Source organism: Antennarius striatus, chromosome 14 (assembly GCF_040054535.1).
Source record: "Antennarius striatus isolate MH-2024 chromosome 14, ASM4005453v1, whole genome shotgun sequence".
Classification (NCBI taxonomy): Eukaryota; Metazoa; Chordata; class Actinopteri; order Lophiiformes; family Antennariidae; genus Antennarius; species Antennarius striatus.
This window is the reverse complement of record NC_090789.1, coordinates 5095601-5108623: the sequence shown is the minus strand read 5'-3', so window position 1 is coordinate 5108623 and position 13023 is coordinate 5095601. Positions and strand designations below refer to the sequence as shown.

Below are 13023 nucleotides of genomic sequence, written 5' to 3'. Positions count from 1 at the left end.
TTTACAAAAGTAGGTTTAATCTTTACTCGATTCATTGGAAAGAGGATTCTTGGAGCTAAGAGAGGAGAAAACAAACAGCATTTTGTTGAGTTTCGATTTAGAAATAGTTCCATATGTTAAAAAAAAAAAAAAAAAGCAAAACAGTTTTTTTCAAAATGAATTTGGGTCCTCTCCAAGACACCCTGTCTCCACGTGAGTGGTGTGTCTAACTCTACAATGACATCACTATCATACCAGTAGGAGTTGATCTGCAAGGTGGAAAAGTTTGTGAACAGACTTCTGGGTAACGATCTCAAAACACCAAGTGACCTCTCACACACACCTTTGATGCACAGAAACACCACTGTTGTCACACACTTTCCACTCAGCGACACAATTATGCCTCTACAATAAAGGAGAAATCATAAATAGGAATTTGTTTGGTGTTCTCCAGTCCAAGAGAGATGTTGGAATAAAATTTTGTTCCTCCGTAAACCTCAAAATGACATCCCACTCACAGAATGTGTTGAGATTAATAATAATAATAATAATAATAATAAAAACCCTCATGGAGAAAAACATACCACATTCAATTGTGCTGTGGAAACAGAGGGAAGGATGGAAGCCATTCCTATTTCCCATGAAATATTTGTTTGTGTCTGGGGAACTAAAAAAAATGCCTCCACATCCAGGTACAGGCAAGGGTGCAGAAACTCAAAGGTTCCCAAAGCAGTGATCACAGAGGCGCGACATTATTAGTCTGTTACTACAATTCCCAACATGCCTCAGCCAGAGTGGGAGGAGCCTAAAGTGCCATTTCTGGGTGCATGAGAAGAAAGGGAAAACCAGGGTAACTGAGGAGAAGCAGTAAAGAGAGTGAGTAAAAGTAGTAGTGTTGTAATCTTACCACCGACGGGGGTAGCAGACTGAGATCCTGAGCCATTAAGCCCATTGGATGGAAGGAGGGGGGAGGCAGAGGTGAGGGGAAGGAACAGCAGATTAAACCAGATGAATTATGAGCATCAATGAAAGAAACAGAAGAGGCATCATGGGAGTTATAGAGCACAAAGTACGATGGAAGCGCATCCCGGTGTTCCATAACATGAATGAAGGCAAAGCTGAAGCACGATGAGTCTGTCCATTTATTAAAGAGAACACACTTTGAAAATGTGCTACGACACATTACACACATCGAACCAACTGCAGACGATGCCTGGAAAAAGCGGTGCATGTTGGGACAGCTGGTACATGTATGATGAGAAGCCTGTTCACAGAAAAGTAACACAAAAGGCCTGAAACATAAACCTTCAGAAAAACCATCCGCGCACACATCTTCCCGAGCCTCTGATCAGCTGCCATTTGATTTGTTTCTGTTCTCCTAGTCGTGTTCTTTTCATTTCATGTCCAATTCTGATTGGAGCAGCGGTCTGCAGGTCCAACCACACTCTACTTTTTAAAAAATCTTCAGTTCCTTCACATCTGCTGAAGCATCTTTAAAAACCTGAATGACAGCCGGGGCCAGGCTACAGCAGCAACAGTCATCTGTCCACCACACCATCTTCAGTGAGGACACACAACATGCAGAGGAAAACACTGATGCCACACACACACGCGCGCACGCACGCACACGCACACACACACCTCTCTTAAAAAAACAACAACAACAAAAAACACTGTGATGATCATTATGAAAGCAATAACAGGTGGGCCACCACTCCCACTGTGGTAAACAGATGAACACACACACACACACACACTCTGACACACAAACAGAATACCTGGTGTGCAATCGGATTCTTCGGAACCTGAAGGCACAAAAATATTCAAATGGAGCTTATCGTCACCGTGGAGGCAACCAAACTTTAAACTCCACAAGAACCACGCACACTCTGCAAATACACCTGCTATTTCTGCTGCTTTGCAAGACATTAAAATCCAAGTTCCTGTCACAGCTAGGTTTAAAGTCAAGCTGTGTCTGGAGGGGAACGGAGCGCCGCTTACGTTGTGACTGGGACACCATCTTGGTGCGGCTGCGGCCTCGTGAGTCCAACTGGCTGGAGACGCTGCCGGCAGTGGATAAGGGCTGCTTGGTGCGGGCGTGACCTGAGTTAAAGAACAGATGCGGTAAAACCTCACAGGAACATTTCACATCACAACCAATTAAGCACACACCTAGCCACAAACGGTTAGCTGCTGAATGGAGCCCGAAATGTAAAACACTGCAGCAGATGAACAAGAGATACTGCATTAACCAGGGATGCTCATGATTGTTTTAGCTTTGCAGTGACTTAAAGCAAGGGTACCACAGTATAAGAATTGTAATAAGGGTGGTTCTGCAGAAAACAAACCGGATCTCTAGGTTTGAATTTTGTCCCGACTTGAGCATCCCCGTTAATATATCACATTAGAAAAACAAATCCAACTAAAACCGTAATAGCTATATGAGTTAAATGCTGCTATTGATGGTTATATCATTTAAAAAAATAAAAACTGCGGTGAAGCAGAGGATGACTAATAAGTGATACCAGTATGACAGCGAAACATGAAGGCTGAACATACGGCAGACAGCAGGAGGCACTGTGGCCACACACTGCAAATAAAGGAACAGGCATGGAGTAATGGACCAGAATAAAAGTGAAGGAAAAGAGAAAGGAAAACAAACGCCATGAGCAGACCGTAGCTGTGAAACAGAATGAGATGATCTTACCATCCGTTTTATCAGAGGCATCATCTTAAGTAGCCAAGAGAGTGGAAGAAAGAAGAGGGGAGAAATGAATGGGAAAAGGATTGATACAATTGGTAAGAGTGAACGATTTGAAAGGAGGAGGAACACGGTAGAGGGAAGATGAGTTGGTAACCAGGAAACATAAAAAATGATCAGGAAGAGAAGACAGACAGAAAAGACAGAAGACAAGAGAAGAGAGGAGCACAGTGTATATTAATCTCAGAACATCTGTAGCCAAGAAGCATGCAGATGTAGAGGCCAATACAGAAACAGGGACACACCATCACACAGGACAACGTTTATCTACATGCACATAGAATATATCTCCATGGAAACACATACGGGGTGTAGTGAGCAGGCAGCAGGAGCAGAAAGTAGAGGGGATACAAAAAGGCCGGTCTATTCTTAAATTTCTTATATTTGATGTTGTTGCTTTTAGAGATGGACTTTTACTCTGTTCTATCACACTGAGCCGACTCTTCAGATGGAGCCTCCGTGACGTCTCGCTGATAGCATGCTGACAGACGTCTGCTCTTTTTGATTAGTCCCCTGACCCGACTGACGGGGCCCTTACCCAATGAGGCGTAGGAGCCAGGAGGCAGACGTCCAGCCGCCCTGGTCTGTCCGACATTCCGGTGTTTAGCCACCGCTGCTGCGTTTACATCCACATCGCTACGGGAACGCTGCAGGGAGGTCGACGACACCCCGCTTTTTTTACCCGCAGGGACTGAGAGGGCAGGAGGGAGGGGAAGGAGGAGGAGGAATGCATTGGAGAAGAAATGGGGTGAAATGAGGGGTATATAAACATCACAGACACATGCAGGCACCACACATCACAAAAACAATACTGATACATAAATGCACAAACACACACACATGTGCGTGTGTGTGTATGTGTGCATATTAACAGAAAAATAACAGGAAGTGGCTGCATGGGGCTGGATACGGGCAGATGTAAATGACAAATGGGAAATGGTCATGTAGCAGCTGATGTTTGTAATACAGTACTGTGATCGTTCACAGGAGGAGGTGAGCATGACATGTATTTATGTGTGTGTGTGTGTGTGTGTGTGTGTGTGTGTGTGTGTGTGTGTGTGTGTGTGTGTGTGTGTGTGTGTGTGTGTATAAAACTCACCCCGCCCCGGAGCTGCAGACCATTTTGAAGTCAGAGGTCGACTGACAGAAGAAGATAAGTAGGATGAAACAAATGAATTATTCTTTTTTCTCAATGATAATCTACAACCATCTCCATAATCTTTCACTGCAGAGTGAAACTGCAAAGATAATAGGGATAAATTAGGGATGGGCATTGATCATTACTTGATTTTAGAAAATTGATTACTGTAGTGTAGACAATGATGGTTTGTCATACAGAATATTATTTCCATTTTACTGGAGCCTGGTATTAATGCAACATTACTGACAGTAGGTGGCAGAAATAAAGAAGAAGAACCCACTATGACCACAAGACAAGCTGCAGAAGCGTTCTAAGCCTCAAAAAGTCCAGCGTGGAAACCTTTTATGAACAAAGGGTGCAGTTTTATCAAGTCTTATCATGAGTGACATCATCTCAAAAACAGTCGGTTAGAGCAGAACAATTATCGATTAGTTTTGCTTGATATGGACGTTCATTAAAGAGTTACACAAAAGAGGACAAGAAGCAGGAGTGCAATATGAAAGTACTGCCAGAGTAAAATCTTCTAATCAGATATTTAGTTCTCAAATTTCATTATAAATAATTCCTCTTGCAAACGACTGGCGTTCTAACATTTAAAGATGTTTGCAGTTCATTCTGATCTTATATTGCAACTAACTCTAAGAGCTCCTGCCATAGAATTTATCTACATTTCCATAATAGGCAATATAAAGCGTGACTTGTTCCATGATATTTTAGAACAACTTGGCCAGATAAATAAACAATAGATTCAAAACATCAAAGTCCAACTGAAGATATTATTCTGACTGTATTTTGAGTGGGCAGTCAATTTTTTTCTTCACTGATGCAGAATTTGATTCACATACATTCACATCTTTGAAATGCATTTCTGAGAATAATTTCATCCAAAATGACTACTAGGAGACAAAGGGGTAATTACTTGAGGCTCTCTTGAGAGGAGGATGAGGAGCGGTCACTCTGGGGAAGTGAGGCCACACTGCCAGAGCTCTTCAAACAGGACTGGAGAGTCCTTTGGTACGATGACTCCAAGGAGTTGTAGAGAGCATCTGCCTCGGCTGGAAAGTGGTTCCTCAGACCCCAGTAAGTCCTGAGGGAGATGGCAGGGAAGAAGAACACAAAAAAGGAGATGAGACCAAAGAAATCAAATGAACCAAACAGGAAATGAAAAGCGGTGAGATAACATTTATGTCTTACTTGCGGGCCTCCACTCTGGCCTCAGAGTCCGCATCGCGAATTCCCTTCTTGATGCTCTCGACCAGCACTGCTGTATGCCTGGAGGAGGGAACAGTCAAAAGACAGGTTTCAATCATCCCCATCTATTCTTTAAAAAAGTTACACACGTGAATCCAGGTTTTCGACATCAGTCCCCACCTCTCTAGAGAGTGTGTTTGCCATTCCTGTAGTAGAAGGTCCAAGAAATCATAACAGCGCCTGGAGACACATTTTACGATTGTCATTATTGCAGAAAACACTTAGCATCACCATCATTATTATTTAATGAACTTTGAACAATTAACTACATGCTCAAGAGCAAACTTTTTATTCCTGTCTTGTCCTCATCAGTGGATTTGTTAATCCTACCTTCTGACAGCCACAGACTTGGATGTGCAGTTACTGGTAATCAGAGGGATGAGTCTGGGGACGTGGGTATGCTGTACAATCAAGAAAAAGGATCCAATCATCAGAAAACAAAGAATCTTAATATCAACAATGGTTCATTTCTGTTTATTCAAACTCACCCGTATGATGATGCGGATGGCCGACACTCCAGATGTGGCCATGACTTTGGCACAGTTGGGGATGAGGTTGAACAGGACGGGAACGATGGCCTCCGCTCCATGGTCAAATTTATTCCCCAGTATCGTGGAGAGATGGCTTTAAGAAAACACACAAATAACATTTATTTCAAATGTGCTTTAGCTACAGAACACAATAGGACAGAATAGGAGATAATCTGTAGGTTATTTAAATGTGTACTGCAGCAGCTGAGGTGCTACACAGACTAATAACAGTCACGCTCGCTGAAACACCACTTATTAACGTCTGGTGAAATAACGGAGTCCGACTTGTGTTTCTTGTCTTTGACAATATTCAGTGTCCGCCTTTCACGCTCTGCTGTGCAAGTTCTCGTGATCTGATCAAGCTAACCTGCGTGAATGACGTGCAAATCAAGAGGAAAGAAGTATTTTGGAAGCAACACTCACGCCACAGTGATGCAGGCCTCGCGGACAACTTGTGACCGCAGGTCTTTAGCTGACAATTTGAAAGCGCCGTCGAGGAGACGTAGATGCTGGTAGAAACAGTCGTAGCTGGGTGCGCCCGCAACCAACAGCGAGCGGATCTTCTTTAGCTGCGCAAAAATAAAAAAGACGCATAAGGCACATACTGTACAGGCAGGGTAAAAATAAAGGAGAAGTGCTCAGGGCTAATGTACTGACAGCGTTGGCTCGCTGGTCCCAGTCATGTTTGTCATCGGAACAGATTTCACGAATCTTGTTGAGGTTGTCCTCAAGATCCCTTGAAGAGTAGATCTGCAGTGAAACAAAAAAAAACAACTCAGTCTAGGGTTCAAATCCAGGACAGTTTAGTTACTGAGTGTGATGTTCTACATTTATCCTCCTGTGTGAGGTGTACCTGGACAGTGGGAACGTCTGTGAAAGCTTTAATGAAGTCCTCCTCATCAATCGCCCCGGCACTGTCCTTGGAAGCTTAAAAAAAAAAAAAAATTAGGAGAGTTTGTACTGATGTGAAAGGATCGTAACATCTATCATATGTGAAAGTGTGTTAAATGCATTGTAAGATACGATAAGGCTTTATTCATGTTTTACATCCTTTTTTTCTGGTTATAGGCAGCATTAAAATATCCGTCTTCTGTCTGAATATTGCAGTCTGCCAGTGAATGCCAGAGCGCGTGGGCGTATTGTCATCTATATGCAAATGAAGACATCAGGCCCTCCCATCGCCACCATCAGAGACTAGCCTGATAAAGTAGAAGTAACCTCCAAAAGATTCGATGAAGTAAAAAAATAATACAAGATTCTTAAAATGTGTTTGCATCTCAAATCTATGGGGAGGATCAAAGATTTAGAGCCGAGTGAATGACTCCACCCTACAGCTGATTGACAACCAATAAGACTTAAATGATTAAAGAACAGAGGTTGACGTTGTGTTCCAGAGGAATGTATAAGGACTCACACAGCTTGCAGGTTAAACACTGTATGTATGTATTATGTATGTAACATTGCTGACACAACCACATATACGGGCAACAGGAAATTGACTGCATAGACTTGGGAAGGCAGCCTTTTCTGACAGAGAGAAAGAATCAATACATATGAAGCCAGAGCAAAACACAACACTCCTGCCATTTACAGCAGGAGGAAGATCTGGCGGGGCGGGGCAGGGCGGGAGGGAAGCTTGTTTCAAAGGCAGATGTTCTGATGTGAAGCTACTTAGAAGTATCAAATATCTGAAAAGGAAAGGAAATGTGTTACTGTGGACATTCATTTAACTGAAGTCCTTCTGCCTTTTCTGTGACCACCAGTAATAGAACAGCAGACACAACATCTGAGTTGAAAACTCCTCCCAAAAGGAAGGTCCTGGTTGGTTGTGTTTGATGCTTTAGAGCCTTGAACTCTTTGGGCCCTCAACAGGAAGTTAAAGTGAAAATCTGTAGCTCAGTGGACAAATCTGTTAGAAACATCGACCAAAATACAGCTTTTCAAATCAAACATGTAACTTTTTTTTTTGCCACGAGACCAAAGGAATCGCTCGTTCACATGTCAAGAATGAGGAATATGAAGGTTTAGTACCTAGCTTGCCACTGGTTGCGCTGGGCCTGCGTGCAGCAGACGACTCTGCAGGCTTCCTGACAGGTTTAGGGACTTTGAAAGCAGCCTGAGCCGAGGAAGAACGATTTCCATCCACGCTATCGTCATCCTCAAAACTACGATCTGGAAAGAGAGTTCAGCACGGGTGTTAACATTTCCACCTTTTACAAAGATAGCCGTTATCATTAGCTTACTGCAAATAGTCTAAAAGTATTGACATTTCATTAACTTACAAAGATCAAAACCTGTTCTCACAATTGATATCTGGTTTGCACGTGGGTTCTTTTTAAAATCACAAAAACACTCAGTCCATCATGAAATGTCCACCCATGCAGCCCTCTATATGCAGGCTGACAGAAACAGGAGGGATGAAACTTGAGACACTGGTAACAACGGTGCAGCGTTTTAAATGCGTGTCTAACAGTGGAAACACTTGTAGACTGAAGTATTTGAGGACACACACTAACACACACACACACACAGACACAAAACAGTTAGCAGAGGAATGCATTCGTGTTCTGGAGGCTCTGACAACCAGCCGTAGAAAAATGCACCAAAGCCACCACCCTACACCTCACATCGATTTACCGACACACACAGTCAACAATCAAAATCAATTGACAGACAGGCTTGGTGTGTGTATGAGTGTGTGTGTGTGAGCCAAATGATCAAAGTGCAGTAACTGCAGCAGAGCCTATGGTGTCAAGACAGGTGGACTTATGAAGAAAACCCTACTTCTTCTTTTTTTAACCTTAAAACAATGTTCAACATGCACACAATCATCGACACACACACGCGCGCGCACACACACACACACACACACAAAAAGCATGTCCACCCCTGCACTCACAGTCACAGATCCGCTGGCAGATCAGACGCCTCATGCTCCTGAGAGGGCGTGGTATTGGGGTCTCCTCCTCTTCTCCAGACCGTACCCCAAGACAGACGTACACTTCACACACACATCATGACAAGGCTTCAGCTACACACACACACACACACACACACACACACATACACACACACACACACTCACACACACCTCATACCGCAGACTGAAAAAACCTCCACCCATTCGAGTGCCGGCTTTTCCTTTCACTCTTCCTCTATGTATATTTTATCCCTCCCTCGCCGTCTCTTTCTCCCAGCATCTCTCCACCTTCCCTCAGCAGCCTCACAGCCAATCAGAGGAGGGGTGACATCATAGTCTTGCAGCCAGTACAGAAGCAGGACTCTAATGTGTGTGTGTCAGGAGAGAAGGGGGGACACACACACACACAGATGGACACTCCAGGAATATTAAGAGGGTTTCTCTGTGTCCACGCCAGACCATCTAACATAAACCGATTTGCACCGATGGCACACACTCCCCCCTCTGTTTTTCCACACGGACACACACACACACTCACACGATTGTCAACACCCTCTTTTCTTCATGCTGCTACGTTCACCTGTGTAACAGGATCAACATTTATTCACTCTCTCCCTCTCCTCACATGCAGAAAGGACAAAAGATGATGGAGCAGTATGGGGAGGGCGATCAGCGGGGGGAAGTCCACACCCCTCCATCTGAGGCCTCGACCCGCCCACTCTCACAGAGATCCAGAGGGTGGAGGCGGTGCAGTCTGTGTGCATGACGGTTTTATGTTTGGACCAGTTTGACAGGAAGCAACAAGCACCAAATTTCAGATTTTATTTGAGGACATTTGCACCTCCTTGAGATCAGTAGTGGAAAAATCTTAGATATTTAGAGCAGTCCAGGTTTATAGACAAACTAAAGTTGTCAAGTACTATGGCAACCGTCACTTCTGGTTTATTATTCGCTGAGGAACAAATTAAACTCAATTACGGCCTCCCTGCTGGTCCCCAGACTCCACTACGTTAGACAACTCACCACATATGGATGAAAAGAGCACTAGAAAACCTGAACCATAAATGTGCGCTTAAATGTCACAATCATTTTAAATAAAGGTAGAACCACATCATGTTAAGTCAGTTAGTAATGACTTTCATCTTATCGGCTATAATTCTCTTCTAAGATTTCAGAGGCTGTGAGGCTGATATAATGATAAGAGTGTGGAGCTGGAAAGAACTTCATACGGTCATAATTGGAAAATACTCGTGTTGATTCAGAACTGTGTAATGAAAAACCTAGATGTGAGTGATTTTAGTTTCTTTAGCTCTTACGTCTAATAGAGTTGAGTTCATCTGATAGTCCTATCTACATCAGTTTAGTGATTGTCATGGCTTTATAACGGAGCCCACAGCCGCACTATTAATGCTCAGTCAGGGCTTTAGCATTGATTAGCCTCCTTATTAGCATGATATTCATCTCTTGAACCCACAGAGTAAATGTCTGTGGGTGAAAGCGACACTCCAGAGAAAGAGGTGTGTGTGTGTGTGTGTGTGTCTCGAAAGGAGGGGAGGTGGGGGATCCCAGAAAGAGAGCACAGTGCACATGCTGTTGCCATGGCGACCTGTGCAGGCCAGCTTCTCAAATGAACGAAGCAGCAAACAGGGGGGAAAAAAGACATTCTGCACATCCACCTTCAAATCAATGTTTACCCAGCTGAATTTCATCAACAGTTGGATTTATTCTTTAAAGCATGTTAACTTTAAATTAAGCTGGATTCATGTTTTATGGGCAGAAAGGCTTATCCAGCAGCTCCCAAAGATACACTATAACACCAAATAATGTGCTACAAGACGCAAATAGCAAGCCTGTCCACACACATGCAGAAACAGACACAGGAACACACACACCCACACGCACATAATGAGATATCTGCTTCACTATGTACCAGGCTGTGTTGCCATGGAAACTCTAGGCCGAGAGCTGCTCCTGTCTCCATTTCAAGACGATGCAAACATGAAGAGTAAAGAGTGGATGCCACAGTGGCACCTAAAATCCATGTGGGAATGACACTTTTTTTTTTCTAGTAAAAACAAAAACAAATCAATAATTTGTGTGTGTCTATTTGTGTTTGTGTGTGAAAAAGTCACAGTGCCGTTTGGTTTCTCTGTCCCCATTCACAGGAAAAAATGTGAGACGTAAAGATATGATCTGATAGTGTCACAAAAATCAGTGATTAAATCACAATCTGTGAGCAGCAAACATGTTTAGTTGTGACCGCTAGGTGGCAGCACTGGCTGTTTCAAAGCTGTTAGAAGTGTTAGAATTGTCACAGCAAATACTCCACAACTCAAAAGCAATGATTAAATGGACCAGGAGATGAATTTTTGGAAGCCAGAGTGGAAATATATCCAAATAAATAGTTCTAATTTTGAAGAGATTATACCAAAATTACATAACCTGATGAGCAAAATGAGTCTAAGTGAAACATGTAGAATTTGGTTCACATATTCCAGCTCCACACAAACAAAAAATGAGTGTGTGATAGAGGTTCAGGAGAAGAGAAGGACTGTTGGTGAAAAGAAGACCAAATGGAGCATAAGAAGTTGAAAAATCTGTTGAAAAGCTCAAGACTCACAAGGCCAAAGGGAAAAAAGACCAGGTGTATGTGTCAATAAAAACAGTGAGAAAATGGTTCAGTGTGTTCTGCAGAAAATGTTATCATGACCTTCCTTATCAATACTGATCATGTATTAAAGTTTCTATGTGGGAAGTGAAATTCCAGAGAAAAAACACTGCATTTTTTGCAAATCATTGCAGAGAATGTTCCATTTCGAGCACAGCTCAGGGAATATGAGCTCCTTAAATGAAAACACACACTGATATGATTTTGGTACCAATTCTAAGTCTGGAAGAGGGATACCATAATAGTCAGAGTAAAGCTTTGCCATGGCAACCAGCCTAGTCTGGAAATGGGGTCACAGTTTCCTTTGCAGTGCTGGAGATGCACTGGAGCAGAATGAGCATGTCTGCGAGAGATAGAGAGAAATTGTGTTTGTGTCAGTCTCTGTCACGATGAAGCAGTGGAAGCTGGTGCTGAGGGTCAGCATGACCCCCCCCCATACCACTGGGCTTTAGATTTAGAACTGCTTCACGTTCACATAAAGATTGGAGGCAGGCTTAGCGTAAAGAATTTAAGTTAAAATAAGCTTATTATCTCTGCTCAGGAGGTTATGTTTTCTAGACTAGTGTAAGCTTCTAGTTAGTTTTTTTTTCTTTCTTTCATTTGTAAGGTATTTTTTTTATTCTGTTGTTGGTTCAGAGTGTGTGTACATCTTTTGCATACACTACTTTACATGTGAATTTCCCTCCGGATCAATAATCAATCCATCTCCATCAAATTATTATTTTTTAATCACCATGTCACATCCAGCTCAACAATATGATGGCGACATTCTAGAAGAGTCCAGCATTGCTCTGCCCCACCTACAGACACACACCCAGAGCCCTCATCTGAGCCAGAGCACTTGAGGGTCAAAGAGCAGTGAATTTAAGCTGATTTGAACCTAAAACCATACGCAGACAAGCCTTTGTCTTGGTGCCAGCATCCACAACCGGATTAAACACACACACACACACACACACACACACACACACACACACACACACTCACATTTAGCATTGCCGTCATTCATGAGCATCATGGCTGCAGCATACAGTGAATACAAACTTCCTGTTTTGTGCTTTGAAAGGACGCATTTACTAATTTTTGTTTGCGATGCTAAAGCTAATATTTAATCCCAACACTGAGTTCCTCTTGTCTTCCTCTCTATGCTCTCCATCTGCTTTCTCCTCCATCTCCTTTCCTCTATTGTTTGTTTCTCGTGATGAATCATGGAGACAGGCGGTGACAAGCACGGCGCCGTGACTCGCCTCCTGCAAGAGATCTCCCTCGGTTTCCTCCCCTTCATCGGTTGCCATCCCCGCTTCCCTCCCCCCCTTTCTCCTTCTCTCCCTTTTTCTCACAGCAACAGCTGCCTCAAACCCTTCAGACCAGAGGAAAGGAGCTGGTCTAAAAGAGATGTGGGACAAGGGCGAGTGGAACAAGTGTGTGAGAGGACGTGTTTTAGGAGGTGTCGTGAGTGGGTGTCCTGTGCTCAAAGGTTAAGTTTCTGATTGTGTTTGGAAGTAAACATCCTTTCATCCGCCTCACACTCCACCCAGCTCGGGTAGACCGGAGGCGATTGTTGATTGTCAAATGATACTGAAGAGGACGAGAACAAGTTGTGTAAACCAACAGACTCCAAAATGAATGAAAGCAAATCAAACTCTTGTGATGCTTTAGTACATGTTTGGTCATTCAGTACTGTTTCATATTCTGCTTCCCAGATAAATGTGATGCTGGCCTCGCTCTGTAAATAGCATTGCAACTGACTATTTCTGATTAATGTTTTATGTT

At 43.2% G+C, this 13023-nt stretch overlaps 1 protein-coding gene across 19 annotated transcripts in view; it reads right to left on the bottom strand.

Moving 5' to 3' along the window:
- Positions 1-13023, bottom strand: part of clasp2 (cytoplasmic linker associated protein 2) — a 42069-nt gene that overhangs the window by 13303 nt on the left and 15743 nt on the right. For 13 of the 19 annotated variants that reach the window (XM_068333211.1, XM_068333216.1, XM_068333212.1 and 10 more), the window contains 14 exons: positions 7694-7834; positions 6516-6589; positions 6320-6412; positions 6086-6231; positions 5621-5756; positions 5463-5533; positions 5253-5312; positions 5076-5153; positions 4801-4968; positions 3840-3880; positions 3279-3431; positions 1981-2082; positions 1758-1784; positions 887-913 (listed from right to left, as the gene is read on the bottom strand). In XM_068333211.1, coding sequence (XP_068189312.1) covers positions 887-913; positions 1758-1784; positions 1981-2082; positions 3279-3431; positions 3840-3880; positions 4801-4968; positions 5076-5153; positions 5253-5312; positions 5463-5533; positions 5621-5756; positions 6086-6231; positions 6320-6412; positions 6516-6589; positions 7694-7834 — 1317 coding nt within the window. Of the gene's footprint in view, positions 1-886; positions 914-1757; positions 1785-1980; positions 2083-2686; positions 2711-3278; positions 3432-3839; positions 3881-4800; positions 4969-5075; positions 5154-5252; positions 5313-5462; positions 5534-5620; positions 5757-6085; positions 6232-6319; positions 6413-6515; positions 6590-7693; positions 7835-8561; positions 8692-13023 lie in introns of those variants that run through there. The other 6 variants (XM_068333229.1, XM_068333221.1, XM_068333213.1 and 3 more) reach the window with 6 other exon arrangements.